The sequence below is a fragment of the Vidua macroura genome, chromosome 20 (assembly GCF_024509145.1).
Source record: "Vidua macroura isolate BioBank_ID:100142 chromosome 20, ASM2450914v1, whole genome shotgun sequence".
Taxonomy (NCBI): domain Eukaryota; kingdom Metazoa; phylum Chordata; class Aves; order Passeriformes; family Viduidae; genus Vidua; species Vidua macroura.
In genome coordinates this window covers 8,728,584-8,752,281 of record NC_071590.1, presented here as the reverse complement: position 1 = coordinate 8,752,281, position 23,698 = coordinate 8,728,584, and the positions used below count along the sequence as shown (strand labels likewise).

At 43.4% G+C, this 23,698-nt stretch overlaps 3 protein-coding genes across 4 annotated transcripts in view; 1 reads left to right on the top strand and 2 right to left on the bottom strand.

The window, feature by feature from the left end:
* Positions 1 to 2,500, bottom strand: part of YPEL2 (yippee like 2) — a 33,372-nt gene extending 30,872 nt beyond the window's left edge. The window contains exon 1 of one of the 2 annotated variants that reach the window (XM_053995837.1): positions 2,423 to 2,500. The gene's annotated coding sequence lies outside the window, so the exon portion shown is untranslated. The remainder of the gene's footprint in view (positions 1 to 2,422) is intronic. The other variant, XM_053995836.1, reaches the window with a different exon arrangement.
* The window catches only part of PTRH2 (peptidyl-tRNA hydrolase 2), a 186,816-nt gene that overhangs the window by 101,329 nt on the left and 61,789 nt on the right, over positions 1 to 23,698 (top strand). The gene's annotated exons all lie outside the window — the stretch shown is intronic.
* Positions 7,518 to 23,523, bottom strand: GDPD1 (glycerophosphodiester phosphodiesterase domain containing 1). Its single transcript, XM_053995832.1, has 10 exons — positions 23,219 to 23,523; positions 18,906 to 18,948; positions 15,537 to 15,672; positions 14,941 to 14,986; positions 14,269 to 14,387; positions 13,577 to 13,666; positions 12,714 to 12,847; positions 12,175 to 12,234; positions 11,353 to 11,404; positions 7,518 to 10,820 (listed from the first exon to the last, which is right to left on the bottom strand). Exons 1-10 carry the CDS (start codon positions 23,352 to 23,354, stop codon positions 10,698 to 10,700), a joined length of 939 nt encoding a protein of 312 aa, XP_053851807.1. The 5' UTR covers positions 23,355 to 23,523; the 3' UTR covers positions 7,518 to 10,697.

The window sequence follows — 23,698 nt, the reverse complement described above, 5'->3', positions numbered from 1 at the left end:
AACCTGTCCTCAGCCATTAGTTACTGCGATTTGATCTGAAAGACAAGACCTGCAAACAGGCACAGAAAAGAGGGAACATCCTGAAGGACCAACTTACAGGTCTCTGTCAAGCAGTGGAAAAAGACAGCTGTGTATCCTGGTTCCCAAGAAATGAACACACTCTGCTACATCTTGGACATCCTGATCAGCTTCAGAACAGCCCAGGGAACTGAACTCTCAATTTCCCCATTCCTGACTCCACTCTGTGATCCCTGTGCTCCAGCACTCCATAGCTGACCTCTAATGAAGACTCTGCTTAAGCTCAAGCAAACAAAGCTCTGCCAGTTAATGACCAAAGCCCAATGAAAGCCTGGCTTTATTGGTGTCTCTTCTTCCACAAACACAGGCCAAAGGCAAGGCCGTGATGCAAGAACAAGAAATAAATGGTTTTTTACTCCTCTGCAATCCCTGCAATGCTTTTGTAGTACCACAGCAGATGAAGGAGGTCCCAACTTTCTGAAGTGCCAGCCAGGACCGACACCAGAGTGACCAGTTCCTTAATTAAATTCTCTCTCAGCAACAGGTTTCAATCCATGAGTCAAGGAGCCTTTGAGGGAATGTGGATTTACAGGTAGGGATGCTGTCTTCTTCAACACAACCCTGACTCAACTGCACACACCAAACAGCAAGGAAAGGAAATAATTTATTCAGAATCTATGGATCCAGAGGACACGTGGGAGCTCAAGGACTGTTTTGCCAGATATTCCATTCCTGGCACTGGGAAAGAGACACCTGCAAAGAAAGCTAAAGTAATAAATAAGTAAGAGAAGCACTTGACATCTCCATCAGATGAAAACAATGTCTCTGCCCTCCCTACAGCATTCCCAACTACAGCTTCAAAGCTCAGCCCTCACTTTTACACGGCCTTTCAGCAGGAAACAAGAACCAGGGATCCAGGGAGAAAAGGAGAACAGCTCAGTTCTCTGTTCCAGCACTGCTGTTACACAGCAAACAATGTTTACAAGGAACCAGAGGCGTGGATCCAACACGTTGAGATCTTGAACAAAATCAGTGGGAGTGCTCTGCGAGGATGAAGTCACAAAACACATCCTTTCCAGGCAGAATCCTCTCACGGATTACACGGCAAGCTCCCTCAGTATCTGCTTGTTTACAACCCTCTCACTCAGCACAGGCTTCCCCGCAGTGCCCAGCTTTAAGGAACCGTAAACGCATTAGGAAAAGTCCTTATCTGGAGCAGGGAGCAGGCCCTGGGGAGGCAGGGCAGGGAGGCAGGTGCTGTGCTCTGTCCCGCCCTTGCCCAGCTGCACGCGAGGAACACTGGTCTGACAGGCCTTCCTCTGGCTGTTTTCTAAGACAGAAAAAGGTGAGGACAGAGCCACTCCAGTAAACTGTAGGGGAAGGCTGCAAGGATTCCACGTCTTTTCTTCCTACCCCGTTCAAATCACATTTTAAACAGGAGCATTTCAAGTCAGCTTGACTTCAAAAATCAGCATTAAAACCTGAAGCTATGGACCCAGGGGCTACTTCTGTCGCCTCGAACTTCTCTGGCTTTTCTGGATCAAACGCAGAATTCTCTACCGAGATGCAGAACCCCGTTACCATTTCACCCTCAGCCCCGGCCCTCGGCGGAGCTCTGCAGAAGAGGAAGCTGCTACACCCTTATTATCAGAGGCGACAGCAACAACGCAGAGCAGCTGAGCCGCCCCGCTCGGGGCGCTCCGTGTGCCAGAACTGCCCTGGCCGGGGCATCCCCAGGGTGCCCCGCAACCCCTGAGCCCCCCCGGGCACGACGGCAGCGCTCCAGCAGAGCCCCAGCTGGGCACGGCCGCGGCCCCAGGGACTCGCAGCACCGCTGGCAAACGGAGCTGCCGCCCCGGAGCCCCGGGGGAAGGATGCTGCAGCTCCGCGGGGGCACTGCCCGAGCCCCCCGCACGCCCCGCGCCGCCTGCGGGGTCAGGGTTTGCGGTGCGTTCACCGCCACAGCCAGATGGGTGGCGAGGCAGGACCACCTCTGCTCCTCCTCCTCCTCCTCTTCCTCCCGCGGTGTTTCCTCGCTGCTCCCCGGCTCGGTGGCACCGAACCCCTCCCGGCCGGACCTGTTGCCCCCCTCCTCCATCCCCTCGCCCGGCCGCGCACACAAAGGCCGCCGCTCGCCCAGCCCGGCTCTCCCACCGCCAGCACCGGGGGCTCCCCCATCTCCTCCACCGGCGCTGATGGAGCCCCCCGGGGATGCTCCCCGGGATCCGCGCGGCCGCGGGGCGGGCGGACGGGGGGACACGGGGACACACGGACACAGACGCGGCTGTGGCGCAGCTGCGCGCGGCCGCCCAGCCCCGGCCCCGCGGCGCGCGGGCCGGGACGCTTCTCCTCGGCGGCCGCTCGCCCCTCACGCCCTCACGCTCTCCGTGCCGCCCTCACTCACCGCGGCCGCACCGAGCGCGTCCCGGCGCGGACCGAGCGCGGCGGCCGCCGACGCGCACAGAGCCCGCAGCGCCTCCCCCGCCCGCCGCCTGCTCCCTCCCCCTTATACCCTGCCCGCGCTGAGCGACACCGCCCCGAACCAATCAACGCCCGCCGGCACATAGCAACACGCCGCCGATTGGCTGCCGCCGGCCGCAGCCCATTTCTGCCGAGCCATTCAGAACGCGGCGCTGGCGCGGCGCTCCCGCCCCTCCCCGCGCGCACCGGCGGGCCCGCACGCAGCGGCTGCGGCGGCCGCGGCCAATGGGAGCGCGGCTCGCGCGGCCGCGGCCAATGGGAGCGCGGCTCGCGCGGCCGCACAACAAACACGGCGCGGGCTCTTAAAGGCGCCGCGCCCGCCCGCGGGGATGCGCGCAGGATGCGCGGGGGATGCGCGGCCCCGGGGGTCCCGGGGGCTCCGGGTTTCGGGGTCACGGCGCAGGGAAAGGGGGCGGCTGCGGTCACTGTCCCATGGTGGTGCGGTGTTTCCGTCTTTCCCCGCGCAGGTAATTAGCGCGCGTTAATGAACGGCGGTAATTAGCGGTGTCTGGTGCGCGGGGTGGGCGCTGGGGTTGGCCCTGGGGGTGGGGGAGCAGCGGCAGAGCAGAGGCACAAAACTGACGAATTTATCCCCAAAATTCACCAGTACTAACCCCAAAATCCACCAATATTAACCCCCAAATCCACCAGTACTAACCCCAAAATTCATTAATATTAATCCCCAAATCCACCAATATCAACACACAAAACTCACCAATATTAACCCCCAAATTCACACAAAATTCACCAGTATTAACCCCTAAATCCACCAGTGCTAACCCCAAAATCCACCAATATTAACCCACAAAATTCATTAATATTAATCCCCAAATTCACACAAAATTCACCATTAACCCCTAAATCCACCAGTGCTAACCCCAAAATCCACCAATATTAACCCACAAAATTCATTAATATTAATCCCCAAATCCACCAACATCAACACACAAAACTCACCAATATTAACCCCCAAATCCACCAATATTAACCCCAAAATCCACCAATATTAACCCCAAAATCCTCCAATACCAACCCAGCTTCTCCACCACGCCACAGGGCTAACTGCAAAAATGAGAATATTCCAATATTTCTCCTGGAAATCTCCAGCCATGAATTTTTCCAGCAGAGATCGTGGCAGATTTGTACCCCAACAGCTGCAGAGGTGCATTTAACCCCAATTAAATGCCAGCCCCTCAAAGCTCTGTAATTAACACACCAGCACCCAGCAGCTCAGGGCATTTGAGGGCTTCTCCCTGCATATTTTTATTCCCTAATAACAATAATTCTGTGTGTAAAGTACAGGTTTAATAATCCCAGAATGGTTTGGGGTGGAAGGGACCTTAAAGTCCATCCCTGACATGGGCAGGGACTCTTCCCACTATCCCCTGGACATTTCCAATATTAAAAATATTTAATTTTTTTAATCTGCCCATTTCTCACATCCATGATTAAAGTTCTGCATCTTCAGGGCTGAAATATGTTTCCTTTATGAGATTATTCTTCTTCTCTCTCCTGCTTAAGGAAATTCTTAATATTTTATTGCAGAATTCCTTCACTGGTAGTAAGAGCAATTTTCTGGTTCAAATGTTAAATACGTGGAATAATAAAGCAAAATTTCCATTAATTCTGATCATTTTTGTGGGTGAAACAACATCCTAGCTCGTGCTATAAATTATTTTGTTTCCACACAAGCCAAGCCCACCCCTCTGATCACTGAAGCAGCTGGGTGAGGAATTCCACCACCAGATTTTCACCACTAAATGACATTTTTTTCACCCCCTGTGCACTCGTGGTACAATTTAAACACGCTGCTAACAAAGATCCGAGCACCATGCTAGTTAGCAGCTGTTAAACACACCCAATAAAGAGGAAAATTGCTATTTTTTTTTTTTAATTTAATTGTGTTCTCTTTAGGCAGCTGCAAGAGGAGCCTGCTTTGAAGGTTTACTTTAAGTCTCTCATTTTCTTAGGTAACCTCCTGCCTTCCCCAGCCAGCAGCAAAAAGCAAAAACCAGATTTCCAGCCCCTGTCCCCAGTGCTAAAAGCTCTGTATTTCACAGATCTAGACGCGGTTATGGGCAGGAAGCGGTGACAGAATTTACTTGAACTTTAAATCACCCAGAAACCACAAGAAACCATCAGCAAAACAAATTTACATCATCGAGAGGCTGCTGCAAAGAAGTGAATTTTTTTTCACCTCACGTGCACAGCAGGATTTTTCAGTACATTATTATTTACAAGGTGAACATCAATATTGTTTATATGCAAAGGTTTCTGTTGTTTGTTGGTTTAGGGTGATGATAAATTGGAATTATTTTAAGTTCAGCATCACCATGGAGATCTGGGGGCTAACACAGCACTGAGGTTGTAGTAAAATATCATCAGAAAAAAAGCCAAAATTTCTTCTTTAAGTTCTAAAGCACATGGTTTACAAAAATTGGAAGGTTTTTAGGGATAACAGTGTTTTATAAGGAGAATTTCACTTGCTTTTGTAAAATAAAACACTGGTTGGGTGAAATGCTACTTATTAAAGCTTCAAATCCCATTTTCACATTTGATTCTGGGTTAGTTTGGTTGCAAACTTTGCAAGCACAGCTTGTGCAGCACCATGAAAACTTCCACTGAGCTGAGATTTAGGGAAATCTATTAAAAAAAAAAAAATCTGAATTTTGGCTCTATAATAATTACAAGTCAGCTTTCAACTGAACAGCTAACCAGGATTTTTAATTTCGCTATTTGCAAACGCTCGTTTTTTGGAGCCTGAGCAGCACAGCTACTGTTTTTCCCTGTGTCTGATATCAGTTTAAACCTTAATTATCATTTAAACAAGAAAAGCCCAACTGATCGAGCATCACTGCCTGGGGGAAGCTTTTGTCAAGGCAATCCTGAGAGGGGAGAAAATACCAGATCACCCACTGAGGTATTGCCCCAACACCTTGGGAATGAAGTGTGTGTTTAGAGCTGATAAAATCTCAGTTTCTTGGCATTCCTGAATTTTATTTGCAGCAGGTATTAATGGCCTTTTAACCACGATACCTCCCCTGCTATTGCCCTTTTTCTCTATTTGTAAAAAGGGGATTTTTGAATTTTTTTAGACATCAGAAAGCATCCTTCAAGTGTTTCCATCATTAACAGAAGTAGGTTGTTTTTTTTTTCCCAATTTCACTATTTTTGGTCCAACTCCATTCCCACTTTCACTATTTTTGGTCCAACTCCATTCCCAATTTCACTATTTTTGGTCCAACTCCATTCCCAATTTCACTATTTTTGGTCCAACTCCATTCCCAATTTCACTATTTTTGGTCCAACTCCATTCCCAATTTCACTATTTTTGGTCCAACTCCATTCCCAATTTCACTATTTTTGGTCCAACTCCATTCCCAATTTCACTATTTTTGGTCCAACTCCATTCCCAATTTCACTATTGACCCAACAAAAAAAACCCCAGTGCTTCTTCCTGCCCCAAAAATCACCAAGCCACGACTGTGCAGCTGTTAAACCACCCCAACAGCCGCTCCCTCGTTTTCCTTTCTATAGCAATAATCCAGAGTTTACAATTAGGATTTCCGTAACTCGAGGGTAAAATGTCAGAATGTGGGACTGAAGGAGCGACTCCCTTTGCTGCAGCTCTGCACTGCGGGCTCCCATCCCGCCGGGACCAGGGATCCCTCTGGAAATCCAGCGGGAACGCGCGGGCTCTGGCGGCCTCCCGCGGCAGGAGGGAGCAGGGACATTCAGATTTATTTCCTACTAAAATTCACCGGACATGGGGAATTTCAGGGGCAAATCAATGTTTAAAAAAAAAAAAAAAGTATGTTGTTATATATATAATAAATATACAAATATATATATATATAAAGTATATAAAATAAATATATAAAAGCATAGAAGTATAATATAAAATTATAGATTATATATAATAAATATATTAAAGTATATGAAAGTATATTATATATATAATAACTATACAAAAGTATATACAGTATGAATAAATAAACGTGTATATAAATATAAAAGTATATATACTAAATATATTAAAGTATATATAATAAATATATAAAGTATATAAAGTATATATAATAAATATATATATTAAGTATATATAATAAATATATACTTAATATACTTTATTTATTATATAAAGTATATATAATATACAAAAGTATAAAAGTATAAGATAAAATTATATTATATATATTTATTATATATAATATACTTTTAAATATTATATAAAAGCATATATAATATACTTTTATATAAATAAAAAAGTATTAAAATTATATAAAGTATTATATAGAAAGTATACATAAAAATATATACTTCATATATATAAAAGTATAGACTTCAAGTATATAAAAGTATAGACTTCAGGTATAACTAAATCTATTTAAAAATGTATATAAAATATAAAGTATATTATATATACTATAGTATATATCCTGAAAATTCCTTAAAATAATCAGCACCTCGAGCCTTCTTGCTTTGGATAAATAAGCTGTGAATTTGTTCTGAATATTCTGTTTGAGCTGCAGATTTGTGGCAGGTGACACCTCCTGAAGCAGTCACAGATAAAGAGTTTCCATGTTAAAAGACTCTGTAATGCCCCCCAGTTCCCTGTTCTGATTTACCAAATATTTAGGATGTGTTTTAAGAAATCAAACAGCATCCAGAGCCATCTGGAGAATCCTCTCCTCATGCTGGAAAAATCTTTTAAAAGTTACAAAATATTGTAATATACAAACCCCCACTTTACCTCTCTTACCTAAATATGAACCCTCACAGCTTTAAAATTACACTTAAAACCTAATATTTAGTGGAATTTAATGGCAATCCAGCAGGAAAGCTGGAAATTTTTCCTCCAGGACTAGAGGAAACATTATCCTGCTGATCATCAGAAAGGACAGAAACTTGCTGCAAGGGAAATTCCTGTGAACACAAACTCACACCGAGGACACTGTAAACACAAAACCACCCTCAGAGGTCAGGTTTTTAGGGAAAGAAGTCACACCTAACAAGCATTCAGTTTTAGAGTTTTTATGAGCAAAGATGTTTTAATGTGCCACATTTCAAAAGCATCAAATCCTTCTTCACATGAAAAGAAAAATGGCTGCATAGCTTTGGAGCTAGAGAGGTCCACGAGACTTTCTGCAAATTAAAAGTGCATGAAATACATGCAACCATCCTTCATACATAAAACAGTTTGCAACAGGGTTGAGAACACAGTGTTAAAACAATATTTAGAGTTAAAAGTACCTGAAAAGAATCTCTCCTCAGAGAGAGGGAGAAATTAACTGAACATCCTCCTGGACAGTTGTGCAAGTGCTCAACAAAAGCTTTTCTGTACAAGTGGTTTAAAAATGACACAGCGAGTTCTGGAATATTCAAAACAAGGATTAGAACAAATGTTTTACAGTTACCCCAAGTCCATGGTGTTTGTTACAAACAGTTATCATGGCCCAAGCCCTGTGCACTGGTGCTGGGATTCACCCATGGAACGTTATCTGTCCCACGAGATCAAACCTGAGCTCTTGTGCTAAAGCCCAAACAGGTGAGTGAATAAATCCAGCAGCTTTTCCAGCATTGGACCCTTTCCCTCCCAATCAAATTTTAGATATTGAGCAGCAGATTTATCCAAGAGAGGTCAATGTATAAACAGCACAGCCAGAAGCTCCATCAGATGCAAGGACACTGGTGGTCTGACAAAAATTGGGTTGAAAAATGTGTTGAGAATTTTAGAAGGCAGAAATTTCCATCTCTACTACTAGAGAGAGAATAAAAATATTAAAATTAAATATAAAACACTGTCATGTCACTACCCGTGCTTTATCATTCTATATAGAATAATGGAAAATTGTTTATTTATTTATTGAGTGTTGAGGGAAACTTGAGACAAAGTAAGATCAAAACTGGTATTTTAAAACTTAACTTTTCCTAACTGAAACAAACAAGTTTTAATATGTTTTTGATAGTGTTCTCTAAAACCATAATTATATCTGCATCTTAATATCAGTGCATGTGTCAGAAATTCAATAGCAATAAAATTGAGTTAAAAAAAAAAAAAACACATTACATAAACTATCTGGAGCTACAAACTGCTAATAAACCCAGATTAGGACAGAAAGGTGGAATTTTTTAATTTACTGAGCTGCATGTGGAACATTTTCTATAACTATTCTGTGGCTTCTAAAAAAGCAGGCAGAGCTGTGACTTGACTGATTATTAGCACTTATGTGACCAGACAGAACTGGTCTGAGAGGGATACAGAAAGCTTAGTACCTAATAAATAATTTCATCCTTTTCCCCCCATGAACAGTTAGGAAGTTACATTTTCCTCTCTTCCATTCAATAAGCAACAAGGCTGATTAAATTAGGAGGAAATTGAATCTGCAGTCATCTTCACCAGGCAGATATTCAAAAGGACAACATTAACTCATCTGCCCCCATCAGCACATGTTCACTTGAATCCTAAATGCAGCAGTTTTTTTCCATTTCATCCAGACATATTCCTCAGAAAGGAACTGTGGTGCAGAAACAAACACTCTCCCTGCAGATGGATTTGGCATTCTCACAGCCTCCTGACAGGCAGTGGAACAGCAAAGATGCTGTTAAATTATAAAAATTATAAATATGGCACAGCAGCCAGGGGGGTGCAACAAGAACCCTCCCAAATCTGAGCTACCAAGGGGGAAAAAAAAAAAGAAACTTAAAAATCAGTTTTTAGCACAGTGGCTGCTCCGTGCAGTAAAACCACATCTGACTACTGTGTTTATTTTTAAGATCTATTATTTTCACATTAAATCCTTTCTTGAAAGAGACTCTGCTGGACCCAAACTCTTGTTTAGAGAGAGCATCTGATGGTTCAGTGACTGAGCTCTATACACTGGGTGTCATTAAGCCACAAAATCAAACCCCTGAACCCCCAGCCATGACATGAGCACACCAAGGCACACGGGCACTGCAGGCTCCAACCTGTGTGACACAGGGGTAACTCCTGCTCACAAGGACACAGCAGCATGGGAAGCTTCCAGAAATACCTTCCTGCCTAACCCCATTCCATCACACCTGGGGTTTCCTGGCTTTTGCCACTTATCCCCATGTCCATGCACATAAAACCTGATGGATATTGAATGGATTTTTGTGGAGAGAAAAGACTAAAGTCTGTACACATTCTAGATTGACACTTCCTCCCTTTATAAATACACATAAAAATCTGCTTTGGGTGAATTCATTTAATAGGAACATTTTCATTTGTCCCTGAAACTCCTGACCAAACTTAAGACTTCTTTGGTCCCTCGCCCTAAAAAACAACTTCCCGTTCATCAAGAACCACAGATGTGCAAAAGACTTTTAGGACATGGTGAAAAGGCTTTTTCAAAGTGAGTGTAATCTGTAACAAGTGCATTTTTCCATCTTGGAAATCCAGCTACTGCCATGACAGGCAGGCCAGAGCCAGGGGCAAACCTGGACCCTGCACTGCACTCAAACCCAGATCCTGGTTTAAATCCCGTGTTTAGACCTGGACTAACAAGTCACAGTGTTGCCATCACCTCAGATGGGGCCCAAATCCAGTTCCAACTCCAGTTTAATATTCTTGTCAGTGAGAATAATGGAATAAATCTATACTGAGTTAATTTTGGCTAAAAGTGACTGCCTTCACTGAGTACACATCACTACTTGGCCAGTCACAGAGATTGCTTTGCTATTTCTCCTGTGCCTGTTTTTCTTTATTTTCTCTTTTTTTTTTTTTTCTGCTCTAAAGTTACCTGAAATCTAAAAGCAACACTAGAAATGCAAACACACAGGCTACACTTTCAGAAATTCTTCAGTTTCTGCTCACTAGAATATAACTGGAATAACTGACATGTCTGGACAGCTGCTTAGGAACACTTGTGACAGGTAAGATAATGCTTTTTATTATCTACAGGTACCTTATCAGGCAACTCTCTTCCTAATCATCACCATTTGTGAAGTGTGCTGTTACTAAATGAGCTATTTACAAATGTAAACTATGGAATTAAAGTTTTAAAATAAATAGAGAACCTTGACATTAGGTAGTGACTTGAAAACAAGGTAACAGATCATCAGTTACATCTTTTCCAACAAAAATGATCTGTGCATGCTGCCCCCAATTATTTTTTTTATGAGGAAAATCCTTGGCTCACAATCTGTTCTGGAAGGACTTTCTCAGTTTTCTTCCTTCATGCTGGGTAATTATGTAAGAACTCCTTCAGTTTTGTTGGATAGTCTGTCATCACTCCAGTAGCTCCAAGATCAAATGCTCTCTTGTATTCTTGCTCTTCATTCAGTACCCAAATGTACACCTATGAAATGGGATACAACAACCAAGTTATTACAGGAAATATTCATTTCTTTTTAAAAAGAAATTAAAAATTGTTGACCTAAGTTGTTTGATCTGAGAGAGAGATGTTGCTGCATATTTAAAATGAGAAATGATACTGAACTTTTCCCCCTTCACCTTCCAAAAAGGACATTTTTTTAATACTACCTGAGACTTCAGATCCTTCTAAAAGTCAGTATTATTTTGTGAAAGCCCCACATCAGATAACCAGTTTTGCAGATTTTATAGGCTTAATTTTGAAGTGAGGAAAAAAACCCTAAACTTCAAGGGATTTAAATTAAAAACTCTTCTTTTTTTTTTTTTTTTTTTTTAAGGTATACAAATCAATCTCTGCAGCCAGAGCACTGCAAATATAAGAGCAGCAGCTTTTGCTCAGGAACTAAACAACAACTCATGGTCCCAGAAACACAGAGAACTTGCTGGGGGGAACAGGAACCTCTTTCAAGGCTGTGTCTGTCTGGTTTAAATTCTCACTTTAGCTTTCCCCACTGTACCTGGATGCCCCGAGCTGTGAGGTGGTCAAACAGTGCCTTCCTCATCAGCAGCCTGGGAAAGGAGAGGGAGATTAATTAACAACTTCAAGTATATATGGAATTTTCAGTGTCTTTTGATGACCTGCAATGAAGTTTCCATACAGAGTTTTCCACAAGAGAAATCCAATTCTAGAAAACTTCCAGTTCAAGCAATTCAAGTATCAGCTCTGCTGAAGATCAAATCCAGCAGAGAAATCCTTCACCCTGCAGGACAAAATCCTTACACCATGTCTGATGAACCAACCACTCAGCTTTCAGGAGAGGCTTTATCCTTCCCACCAGAAGACATGAAAATGTCCTGGCCACTGGAGAAATTAAACTAACAGATGTCAGGGCTAGGAGACACTGCAGTCACTGAAAACCTGTGACTAAATCCCCTCTGAAGCACAGATATTCTTAAAATGCCAAGTGTTCCTCCTTGTAAGGCAAACAGTGTCTCTCCTCTGACAACATTACAAAACAGTCACAACCACAAAATCTGCATTCTGCATCTAATTGCATGTTAATTAGCTGAGCACACTTATAAGGACAGAAGCTTAACAGACACAACTGGAATAATTTCCACTCTTACTGCACCTTAGAAAGCTTCAGTGTATGGAAAATAAAAGCATAAAGCACACCTACATAAGATTTGAATCTGATTTATCCTGCACTGACAAAAAGCTGGAAGAAACTGAAAATATATAATGCATAGCTATAGCAATAGCTAATCTTAGTTGTTTGAGTCAAGTGTTCATTTAAAGGCAAAATAGAAATAAAAACTTAATCAGACAAAAATCTTACGTGTCAGCCAGCCAGATAACAAATCTCTGGCTTCTTGACATCTTCTCTGGCTCTTTCAGCCTGTTGAGGAAGAGGAAACCAAAAATTAGCAAAGCACAGATTAAAATCTTAGTTGAGATGTTCCTGCAAAAGGAACATAAAGAATTCATCTTGCTCAAATTAGAGCAGTAACTTCACTGCTCAAGACAGTGACATAGAATTGGGTTATAGAAATGAGCTACATTTAAAAGAAGCAGCAGAGATGAGAATTCTGCAGCATTTTGAGTGAAGAATGAGAAAGATTGTGAAATCTCATTTCCACCCTACTGCTGACTTGTCTCTTGGCCCTATCAGATAAATTTGTTCTCAAGAAAAGAGAAAGGAGCAAGAATTAGTTGTTGGTACAGAACTGCTGTGTATTACTGTGCACAGAATTCTCCCAGCAATCTCCAGAAGTGCCTAAACCAACAGAAAAGCAACCTCAGCCCAAAAAAGCAGTGCTCAGGGAGGCATCAGGGTTCACCTGCTTTACACTGGTGCAGCAGTGGGCTGTAACTCACTTGAGGATGATGGAAGGCATGGGGATCTCAAAGAATTCCTCCTTGAAGGGAACAAATGGCAGCAGCCCAGTGTAGAACAGGCCAAGGAGCAGGAGGACACGCTGGGCACAGAAGATGGTGGGAATGTCAGAGTTCTGCAGGAACCAGGAAAGAGATTCTCAGTTACCTTGGTAGATTTTGACTCTGTTGCAATTAAATTTACTCATCAATGCATGTCTGAAGTTCAGCAATCACACTTGAGATTAAGCTGCTTTACGTGAATAAATTTAACTGCTGTTCAGGTAGGAAATGGGGTGTTGTCCTGCACAGATAAATTGAAATAATCAACTAGACTGAACTATCAACAAGATGGATTTCACTCAGATGTGTAACTCCCTTGGACTAAGCACAATTTTAATTTAATTCTAAAATGTAAAATTCCTCAGCACAAAAAGGAGGAGAATTATAGCTGTGAAACAACAGCTTTATGCTGATGCAACTGTGTCCACTAGTGGCCACATCCATTATTTTCATGCTAAAAAAACAGACAATCAGCAATCCTTAGAAAAATTACTTTTTATCAAATGAATGATGTGTAAAACAGGCTTCTAAGAACTCCTGGCATAAAATTGCAATGCCCTATATTTCATAAAACAAGAATAAAACATGACTAAGCTTAATTCCTCAAGTATTTTATGGCAGGGTAGAGGAGTGTTAACTGTGCTTGTCTTATTTTAGCAGTACAGCAAGCAGAACAATCTGAGCACAGAACTTCTCACCACGAGTAGAAGCCTGGCTTAGCTGGTTAAATCTTGATTTGCAGGGTGCTTTTCTGTAGGTTTTGTCAGCACACAGTAACAAAGCTTAGCTGGACTCAGCCTTACCTCCTTGAAACATTTGCATACAATCTCATAATTGACATTGCCCCACACGGTCAGATGCTCTCTCTTGTACCGGCTCACCAGCTCTGAGACCTGCAGCACAGAAAGCACAACTCTCACAGGGAGTCACTGGAAATTCAGTGCAGCAGTATTTAACTGAAACTCTGCTTGCTTTGGAAATCATTACAGGAAAGAGTTCTTTACTCTTTCCCATCATCAGCTGGTTGGGATGCTTTGATGGGAAATAAAAAGGTGTTCAGGACAACAGGTTATACCTACAAAAAACCCTAAAGAATTCAAGAAACCTAAATGACAAAATAGTATTTTCTGGAAAGACTGCCCTCTGTGTTGAACACATCTACACAACAACATCACATTTTCATGCTGCTTTGGAGAGGAACAGTCCCTAAGAAGGCCCTTCCCATGAGGTACAAACCAAACTTGTCTCCAGCAGTGCTGGAGCAGTTTCTCTTGCAGATGAAGGGTCCTAAAGAGCTTTTACAGAACATCTTGCACAAGATCCCTTCTCTGTCTCCTCTATTACCTCACACAGAGAGCAGGACCCAACATGTGAAGGGTGAAGCAGTCCAAGAACACAGATCTGGCTGTCACAGACTGCCAGAACTCCAAAAAACTTGTGGAATATCAGCATCATTCCCCTGCCTCCACTGTCAGTTCAGCAGGTTCTCATGTACCTTTCTGATCAACACGTCGTTGTTCATTTTGATGTCAATGTTGACAGGAGTTTCTGGAAATGCCTCAAAGACCTCTTGCAGGAGTGGGATACGATTGTCTGTCCCCTCACACTGACATTCTGGGGAAACAAGAAACTTCTCACTGCTGTGGCCACTTTTAACAAACCACAGCTAAAAGCAGAAATGTCAGAGCACTCATTAGCTTCAAACTTTAATAAAGGTATAAAGTTCTAAGGATAATCACATTTTTAAACAAAAAATGACTTCATTCAGCTGTAATTAACTATGACAAGCTCATTTCCATAATGAAAATGCCCTGAGCATGTTGCACATTCAGGTTTTAACTTCATGAAATTCACTCATTATTTAGCAACAGTAGGAGTGCAGGCAACATTAAAATCCTGAAATAGCAAACACAGGCTCAGTTACCACACACCAAATGCAACAAGATTAATGTGAAAAAGACCAAATGAGAACAAAATTTCCTTCTGAACTCTAAGTCATACCTACAGTAACTACTGCACTGGTTTCTACAGCCAGGGTTATATTTTTCTTTTGAAGCTTCTTTTTGTCATGAGAGAAGCAAATGCACTTTTTTACTCCCTTGGCCAAAGCAGGAAACTGCCATGCTACAAAATGGAAAATTGAAACAGCAAGACACAAACATCTCACCTTTCTGAAAGGTGACATCCAACTTGCAGAGATAGGGTGGAAGTTCCTTAAAAATAAAGAGGAATGGAACATCAATTCAAATGCAGGGATATAATCATGACCCTCCTCCAAAAAAATAATTTACAAGCCACTTCTTATCCAAAAAACTGATCTAGTAGCACCACTTTTAGTATTAATTGAACTATTTGGCATTCTTAGATTTGTGTCACCTGTAGTTGACATTCCCAGATGTCTGAGAATTCTGAAAATTCCACTGTTGAGGCGGGGGGGGGGGGTTCATCTCCCAGTTTTCCCCCTAAAAACTGGTCACACCAGGAAGAGCTTCTGTCACTCTGCCATCAGTGTGACAAAACATCCCAGCTCCAGAGCCATTCACCCAAGCTGATACTGGAGGAGGAAATCACCCTGTGGAATGTGCCAGGTGTGATCTTCTGACTGCACAGGGAGTTTAGTGAGGGTGGTTTAGTTTAGGGGTGGGTTTTTTATTGAGATGAATCCTCCCCTTTGGGTTGGGCACCAGGCACACACAGAGCCCCCTGCCCACCCCATAAATGCACTTTTCAACAACCCCCCAGCCCATTTTCTCCTCAACTCACCGAGTATTTGAGGTCAGATATGTTGACATCAACTCCTGTTGATCTCTTCAGGTTCTCATCATGGGACACAACCACTTGCTCATCTTTTGTCAGGTGACAATCCAGCTCCAACATGTCTGTCCCCAGATTAACCGCGCTGCAAGGAAAGGCTGCCTTGAACCACTCGGGTGTTTTGTGCAGCTCCAAACCCAACACATTCCATCATCTAACCCCACTGGAAGGACTTTGGATGCTTTAATGGTGGAAGGAATCCTCCCAGTCCTGCTGCAGAGCAAGGAGCAAACAGGAATCCTCACAATCTCGGCAGCAGTGGGAAGCTGATGCAAGAATAAGCAACATCTCTTGAAGCAGAGATGGGATTTTTGGCTCTGTCTCCCATAGGAATTGGGAAGCTCACCTGTGGATTGCAGCCTGCCACCCTAGGGTTGAGAAACCTGCTCCTAAAGGATTGGGTCAGGAAAGGAGTGGGGTGTTTATGAGCAGCAGCACATCTGCCCACTGCAGGAAGTGAGGTTTTGAAAAAAGAAATTAAATCTGTGGTTAGAAACAGCAAATGACAGGGGTGTGAAAGCTGTTTTTTTTTTTACTTCATTTACATGAATCAGGAAGGGATGGATCAGGAAATTAGCAGTGGGACTTTCAGGCTTTTGGCTGTTTTATTGGGTAGCAAAACAACCTTTTTGTTTTAATGAAAAGTTTTAATTTAAATTAAAAGGGAAATAAACCACTACATATCTAGTTATATTTTTCAAAGCAAAATAACTATTCCTGTTCCAACCCACTGCTTTGAAAAGCTCTAATTCAATCCCAAATCCACTCCACAGTAGTTTGGTTCATAGGAGGACTAAGGAAAGCAAAAAGTAATAATGATATTGATGAAAATAAGAACAAGAAACCTCATACACAAAAAAGCTTTACTGCAATGAGCAGTGAATTGCTTATTTAACTAGAAAAGAGGTGTCATTCCAGCAAACAGATAAAAGTCTGAACCCTTCCTTCAAAAGCTTTTTATCCATCTCTGAGCAAGCCTACACCACCTGTGAGTTGTGCCTACCTGAGACCCAAAGCTCTGTAAATTCAGCAACAGCCTTTTCCTTGTGGGCTTTATTGGCTGCTGAACACAGCCCATGAACACCCACTAATGTAGCAACAAACAAAAAAATAAATCAGAACATACTCCCTGAAGTGTTTAACACAATTTCTGGTCCAGCTGGGATAATGATCAAGGAAGGTTGTCAAATTAAAGCCAATTTGTGAACTGTTTGCCAGTGCTGCTAATTAAGAATTAGAAGAACAAAATCCTGTTACATATGGAAGAATCACAGGCTGTACTGGGTGATTTTTTTCCTCCTGAGGGAAAGCAAATCCAAATCTGCTGCAGGAGATTTGCCAAATCTGTAGATGTTCCCATGTTTTATCATTTCACCAGCAGATTTTATTAGCAATATTTCTTGCTTTAAAAAGTCAGGGCTGATGCTGCACAGAAAGGGGAGAACAACAACTTTCCTTGTTAACAAATTTGAGACTTTGCCAGGCCCTTACAAGCAGCTCACTGCTAAATAAGCTTCCTCAAGTGCTGAGCTTTCCCAGCTGGAAATCAGTTTGTTCTGTCAAATTCACACTGCTCCAGAGAAGGCTCCAGATTCAGGACATCATTGTGGATTCAGATCCACCTGCTCCAGAACTCAAGCTGTGAGCTAGGCTCACATTTGCAAATTAGGGTGAGAGTGCTCTTGCTTAAAATCTGTTGTTGTATAACCTAAAAGCACCACAGAAGCATTTAAATATGGTAAGACAAGATTACAGCCCCCCCATCTAGTATGCATTTTACCTAATAAAACAAAACTAAAAAAATATTGTCTTTGGTACTAAAAGCTTATAATTTCCTTCCAGAATATTTGTAAATTAAGCAGTATAGAAACTGAAATTGCCAATAAAGGCGTCCTTGCCCCAGACACACATTCTCTTCTGGATTCAACTACAGCAACAGCCAAATATTCCTGCTTGTGCAAACCTGCAAGAACAGCTCCTGCAGACACACCCTGTCTGGCTTCACACAGAATCTGATGGATTATAAATTGATCAGCTCTTATCAGCTGTTTGAGCCAACCCTGACCATTTTTCACCAGCTAGATCACTGATTTTCTACCCCATTCCTTTTGCTGCTTTACTTATGAAGATGGGAATGAGCAAATGGGATGGAGAAAGCCTTTACCCCTTCCCAAAAGGAGCCAGAAGAGTTTCCACTCCTAACAGGAGGTAATTGCTCTGCTTCCTGCAGAGGTACCCTGGCTCTCTTTACTCAGATGAACTTTGCTACTGGCAGCTGTTGTGGGTTCAAAAACTGGACCTCAATGCATTTGTTCCACCACAGCTGTAAAATAATTTAAACGGGCAGAAGAGTCAGAAAAACACTGTCACAAAATGTATTACCCCCAGCACAGTCCTTACTCTAAGTATTACTGCTTATTTGTGGGAATAAAATAAAAATAGATAATAGAGTAACTTCCATTGCAAGAGACCTTCATGTACAGAATGAGTATGATATGACATGAAAATTAAGAAATGGTTAAAAAAAAAGGAAGAATCACTTTCAGAAAGTCTGGTAGCAGACTTGAAAAAAGGCAAGCCAGCAGGAAAAAAAAACCAACAAACAAAAAGCCACAGAAAACTATGCTGAGCTTCCATGGAGATAGAAAATAGTGCAGTACTTTCTTTTATTTGGTTGGGAAAGCTGGCACCCCTCAGGCTGCAGTGAAACAGCAAACTGATGAGGCTCCTTAGCACAAAGCAAATTAGAAAAACCCCAAAGAAAACAAAGAGGAGCCCACATAATGTGGTCCCTTCTCAGCAGCAGCTGGAGTTTTAGATATGCTTCTTCTTCAAATGCCTTTGAGAACCTTGTTAAAATTCACTACTTAAATGCTGGAGGCTTAAAAGCCTTTCTGGTCCCAACCCCATTTTAAACCCCTGAGTAAGAGGCTTTCACACATTGCATGACTGCAGAGTGTGAGTGCAGGAAAAAATAAACAGCAGCATTTTCTGCTTTATAGTGATAAACAAATTAATAGAAGCAATCACCATTAAGCACAGTATTGTTTGCTGTTTTACTGGCTAGCACAGCTCAGGCCTCAGGGTTTGTTTCCATTTGTTAACTGGCACAGACCATAATTTGTGGTATCCCAAGTCCTTCTGGTGAAACTGGAGTGGATGTCTGGCAATCCACAGGAATTAGCCAGAGGAGAGCTGACTTTCAGAAATAGGACACTGTGACCCCAAAGAAATGATGAAGTCCCACCTCCCTTGGTTGTTTCACTCACTAAAGACAGAGAACACCTAATTTAGATATTCTCATCCTTTTGTACTCACTGGTGAAAGGCTGCCATTGTGTTCTCCAGGTTCTCTCCAGCACCTACAGAAATAACAAAAATAAAACTTACACAACAGCCTTTTTCTCTCCTCAATCCCACTGAAAATGTAATTAAAAACTAACAGGTTTTAAAATATACATATTTTGAGAAATGTGGATGAAGCTCAAGGCAGAAATCTCTCTTGCCACCAATGTACTGGAGAGACACGACCTTCAGGTAAAATGATTTAAAAAAAGAACTTATCTTGGATTTGTGTAACACTTAGAATATTCAAATCAAAGTGTTTGTTTTACCAGAGGTATTTAGCTAGGACAATAAGCCCCAGAGGCATAGGGAAAGTACATGCAAAAATCTATTTGAGAGTCAGTGGGAAGAGTAACAAGAAAAAAAAAAAAAAACAACAAAAAAGCTATGAATTAAAGCACCCAAGACATTCTAAAGCTGACACTCCCTAAATGTACAACCCAGCTGGGGTGAAATAGTTGACAACCTCTTTTTTCAGTGCAGGGATATTCCCCAAACAACACAGAACTGTCAATAAAGGTTTGTGCTGCAGGAGAAGGGAAGTCTCACACAAGGAATGAAACACACATCAGTTTCAGTTAAGAAATAAAAGGACAAGCAAATTTAATTTTCTCTCAGGCAAGATTAAACTCTGCAACTCCTAAGCCAGCATTCTCTGCATAAAAACCTTTGAAGATCAGCCTGAGTAGGGACTGGAAAAGGTTGTGCCTTCTCCCCACCTCAGATAATAGGCAATATTATAGACTGAAAAACAAAACCACCTCAGGAGGATACACATGCTGATGAAGATATCTATGCAAATTTCAACTGCTCTCTGACAGTGATGAATGACAGACTTTGTAAACAGCAATTATAAGAGCTCTAATTAAGGCCTTGCCTATTAACAAGACCTCACCAGGACATACTTACCTAAACCTGCATTCAGTTACTTAATTAAAGCAATGCACAACCACCACTTTAAAATTGTTGTTCTCAGGTAGGTTTACAAAATGGAAGACTTAACTTAGAACCATGATGACAGAAACCTGCAGGGTTTAATGTAAAACAATATGGTGAGTCCACAGCAGCTTCTGTGATCAGACATTCACCAACATTTTATGGGATTTGATTGCAGAACTGGGAATTGGCTGAGTGGCAAAAGTGAACCAAGGGACAAAGGAGAACACAAGAACCTCATGGTACCCAGCTGGTGATTGCCTAACTAATGGGAATCCCCTACACAGGGCCTGGCTGGTCAGTTACTAATTAACTGCAATAATGATTGAGTTTTTAGATAACTTATCAGCTGTGGCAATCCAGCCCATACATCCTGAACGGTGAGGGAAGGGCCAAAACACCTGAGTCAGGTCTTCAATTTGTGAACAAAACAAGAGTATCCCTAACATTCCCTGGGCAGAAAGTTCCAAAAATAAAACTTTTAAGTGGCTGATCTAACAAATCACATGGCAGAGAGGTGGTCAAGGGCCAGGGATGGTGACATATCAGGGGTGGTGAGGCAAATGCCTGAGTTGTAGCATTTTGGGGGAAATGAGGAACAAAGTTGAGAGATCAGCTGAAAGAGGAATTCTGAATCAACAACCACAGGCAGAAAAGGGAACTACACAAGTTACTTGACAAAAGTAATTTTCTCCCTTGAAAAGTAAGAAGGCTGGGCTGACCAAAAGGCTTCTGACACTTTCTCAAACAGCCTCCAGCTTCATGGGCTCATTCCCTACAAGGAACAGACTTCCCCAGGCAAAATGGCACTTCCAGACATTAGGAGGGCACATTCCCACTCTGCAAGCAGGAGGGAGCCAACACCAAGCACTGCCTCAAGGAGATGACCTTCAGAAGGTTTTGGGGCCAGCAGGTCAAGGGAGGTGATTGTTCCCCTCTGCTCAGCATTGGTGAAACCACACCTGGAGCACCACATGCAGCTCTGGGCTCCAAAGAACAAGATTGACATGGATCTACCAGAGGAAGTCCAAGGAAGGGCTGTGAAAATTAAGGGATGAGAGATTGTCGTGTGCAATGAGAGGCTGAGGATGCTGGAATTGTTTTGTCTGGAGAACAGAGGCTGGGGAGGATCCTACAGGTGTAAATACTGCATGGGAGAGAGTAAAGACTCAGCCAAACTCTTCTTGGTGGTGCTCAGGGAAAGGACAAGAGGAATGGGAACAAGTTTAAATACAGGAAATTCAGTTTATAAACATAAGAAACCCCCCCCTTTTTTGTTTCAAGAGTGACCAAACTTTAGAACAGGCTCCCTGAAGAGGTTGTGGAGACTTCATCCCTGGATGTGTTCAAAACCTAGCTGGACCAGGTTCTGGTTAACCTGCTCTGGTCAGATGTGATCTCCAGAGGTCCCTTCCAATCTGAATTATTCTGTGTAAAGATCACCATGCTACCCTCTCTCAGAGACCCTGCAACCCAGGGCTGCTGGCATCGACAGAGGACTCCAGCACAGAATATCAAGACTCAAAAATTGCTCTCAGAAATGACCAATTATAAAATTATGCAGACGTGAAGAAATAATTCAGGGATGAGTCTACAAAATGAGGTGACAAAATTCTTGAATGAAAAAGCAAGATAAATCAAGCCCCTCAGACTTAAAAAACTTGACTGTACAAGGTTTCATCCCAGAGAGGAAAAAGCCAAACAAGTTAAGCGTTACCTTGATCTGCCCCAGCTAACTGGAGTAATGCAATAGGAAACCTGACACTGAGTCTAAAGCTACAGCATGACTAAAGCCCGAGAGCTCAAGGCCCGCAGGAATTTATGTTACAGGGTAAACACCAAGCAGAGCAAAGCACGAGCGATCTTCCGCCTGAGATGAGCAAAAAGCTGCTGCAACGTCCAGGGCTGCCCTCCTGCCTCAGGTGGATTTCACAGGAACAATTCACAGACCGCGGACTTTGAATGCCTGAGGAATAATCCTCCCTTAAGCGAGGCTTTCCTGCTGTTCCGACAGAGCTTAGAGCAACTGGCCCAAGCACTCGCATTCCAGGCTTAGGGCTGTGTATCTTAGCTAAGGTGCTTGTAAAGGAGTGAGAACAGAAGATTAAGGGGATCATTCCAAGTTCCAACAAAGTCGCCTGCAAGTTTTTAACAGCTTACAAATAAGAAAGAAAAAACCAAACAAACTAGGAAACCCTTAAAATTAAGAACTTTTTCTTTCACTGAAGGAAAAATATAAATACCAAGCAACACAGATAATATAGATAGTCCACACAAAAAGCTACATGTTATGCTATGCTTAAAGCTATAGTTACAAAGAAACTTAAACTGCCAAGTAAAGTCAATGAAAGAAGTGCCAGGAATAAAATCATTAGGAGATCAGCTCCAGTTTTTATATTTTGATAATTCAAGGCAGCAGCATTTGTTAAGGACAAAAAAAAGGGTTAAAACTGTGATCAAACCCCGCATAAACTGGCACTAAATATAGTATTGAAAACTGTTTAAACTCAGCAATAGACATCTCTCACACAAAATATAGAAAAATATTTACTGGCAAACTACCTATTTTCAAAAATTAGGTGAGGCAGCAGGGAAGAGCACAGAGCTGATCTCTACAGAACAGGAAGACACACCTTGCTGCATTTCCCCCCCTCCCAATGCTTTGGAATAGGTAGGAGAAACTTAAAAGCCTATTTTAGACATAATCAACATGCCTGACTTTCAAATGGAAGTGGGTTTTACCAGGGCACTGAGCCATTCACTGCCTGCAACACCGAGGGGAGCAAGAACAGACTCACAGCAAATTCTGCTTCCCCTGAAAGCAGAAAGCAAAGCAAACAGGAGGTCAGAGGCAAGAAAATTGCTCTCTTGTACCCTGACCTAAGCAACAGCCAGACGCCCATCCGGTTGGGGAGAGAAATACCAGGATACAGAATCGTCAGAAGAACAAAAAAAAAAAAAAAAAAAAAAAAAAGACGCGTCTGAGAGGGAAAACATCACGCCCCACTAAAAAAAAAAAAAAAAAATAAGAAAAAGCTGATTTTCGACTAGCGCGGTTGGACCTCGGAGATTAATTCCGCGCAGAACCGAGGCACTGGTCAGCAGGTGGCACCTAAAATTAGGCTGAGGGAGGAAGGTTTAAAGGGAGCCGGCTGCAAGCCACGGACACCGCGCGGTCCCTCACGAGCCCCTCGCGCCCGGCGGGCCAGAGCAGCGCCCCGGGGTCGTGAGGGAGCCTCGCCCGCGGAGCCCTGAGCGCCGAGAGCCGGGCGGGGACCGTCCCTCGGGAGCGGCAGAGAGCAGAAAGGCTCCCGCAACCCCTCCCCTCCATCCCCGCACCCCGCCACTCACCGCCGCGGTGCGAGATGTGCCGGCAGCGAAAGCGCTGCCGCTTGGGCCGGTGGAGCAGCCCCGGGCACTTGAGGAGAAGCGCGGAGGTGAGGACGTATCCACCCAGCGTGGAGAGCACGTAGAGCGTGGCCGACATCCTGCATCTGTCACCGGCGGCCCCGGCCCGTCCTGCCGCGGTCCGTGTCCCTGTCCCAGCCCGCAGCCGGCTCGCGGCGAGGCGGAGCCGCTGCGGGACGCGGAGGCTCCGAGGCAGCGGCGGCTCTGAGGGAGCGCAGCCTCTGCGCCCGCGCAGCCGCCCCGGCGCCGCGGGGAGCGCAGCGCGCAGGCGCGGCGGCCCCGCGCCCTTCCCTTCCCGCCCGGCCGTGAGGGGCTGCCCGCAGCCGCCGCTGCCCTCACAATCGCCGTGGGTGTTAATTCCCAAAGACACGCTTAAATTCCCAACCGCGCCGCGCCGGCTCCCTGCTCGCAGGTGGAGGGATG

What these genes read in the sequence shown, in the direction of transcription:
- GDPD1 (XM_053995832.1), bottom strand. Translation starts at nt 23,354, where the DNA reads ATGTCGGCCACGCTCTACGTGCTCTCCACGCTGGGTGGATACGTCCTC. An exon ending in GGATGTCACCTTTCAGAAAG is followed by an intron (nt 14,388 to 14,940) that starts GTGAGATGTTTG and finishes TTGTTTCCCCAG; the next exon opens with AATGTCAGTGTGAGGGGACA. An exon ending in GTTATCTGGCTGGCTGACAC is followed by an intron (nt 11,405 to 12,174) that starts GTAAGATTTTTG and finishes CTCCTTTCCCAG; the next exon opens with GCTGCTGATGAGGAAGGCAC.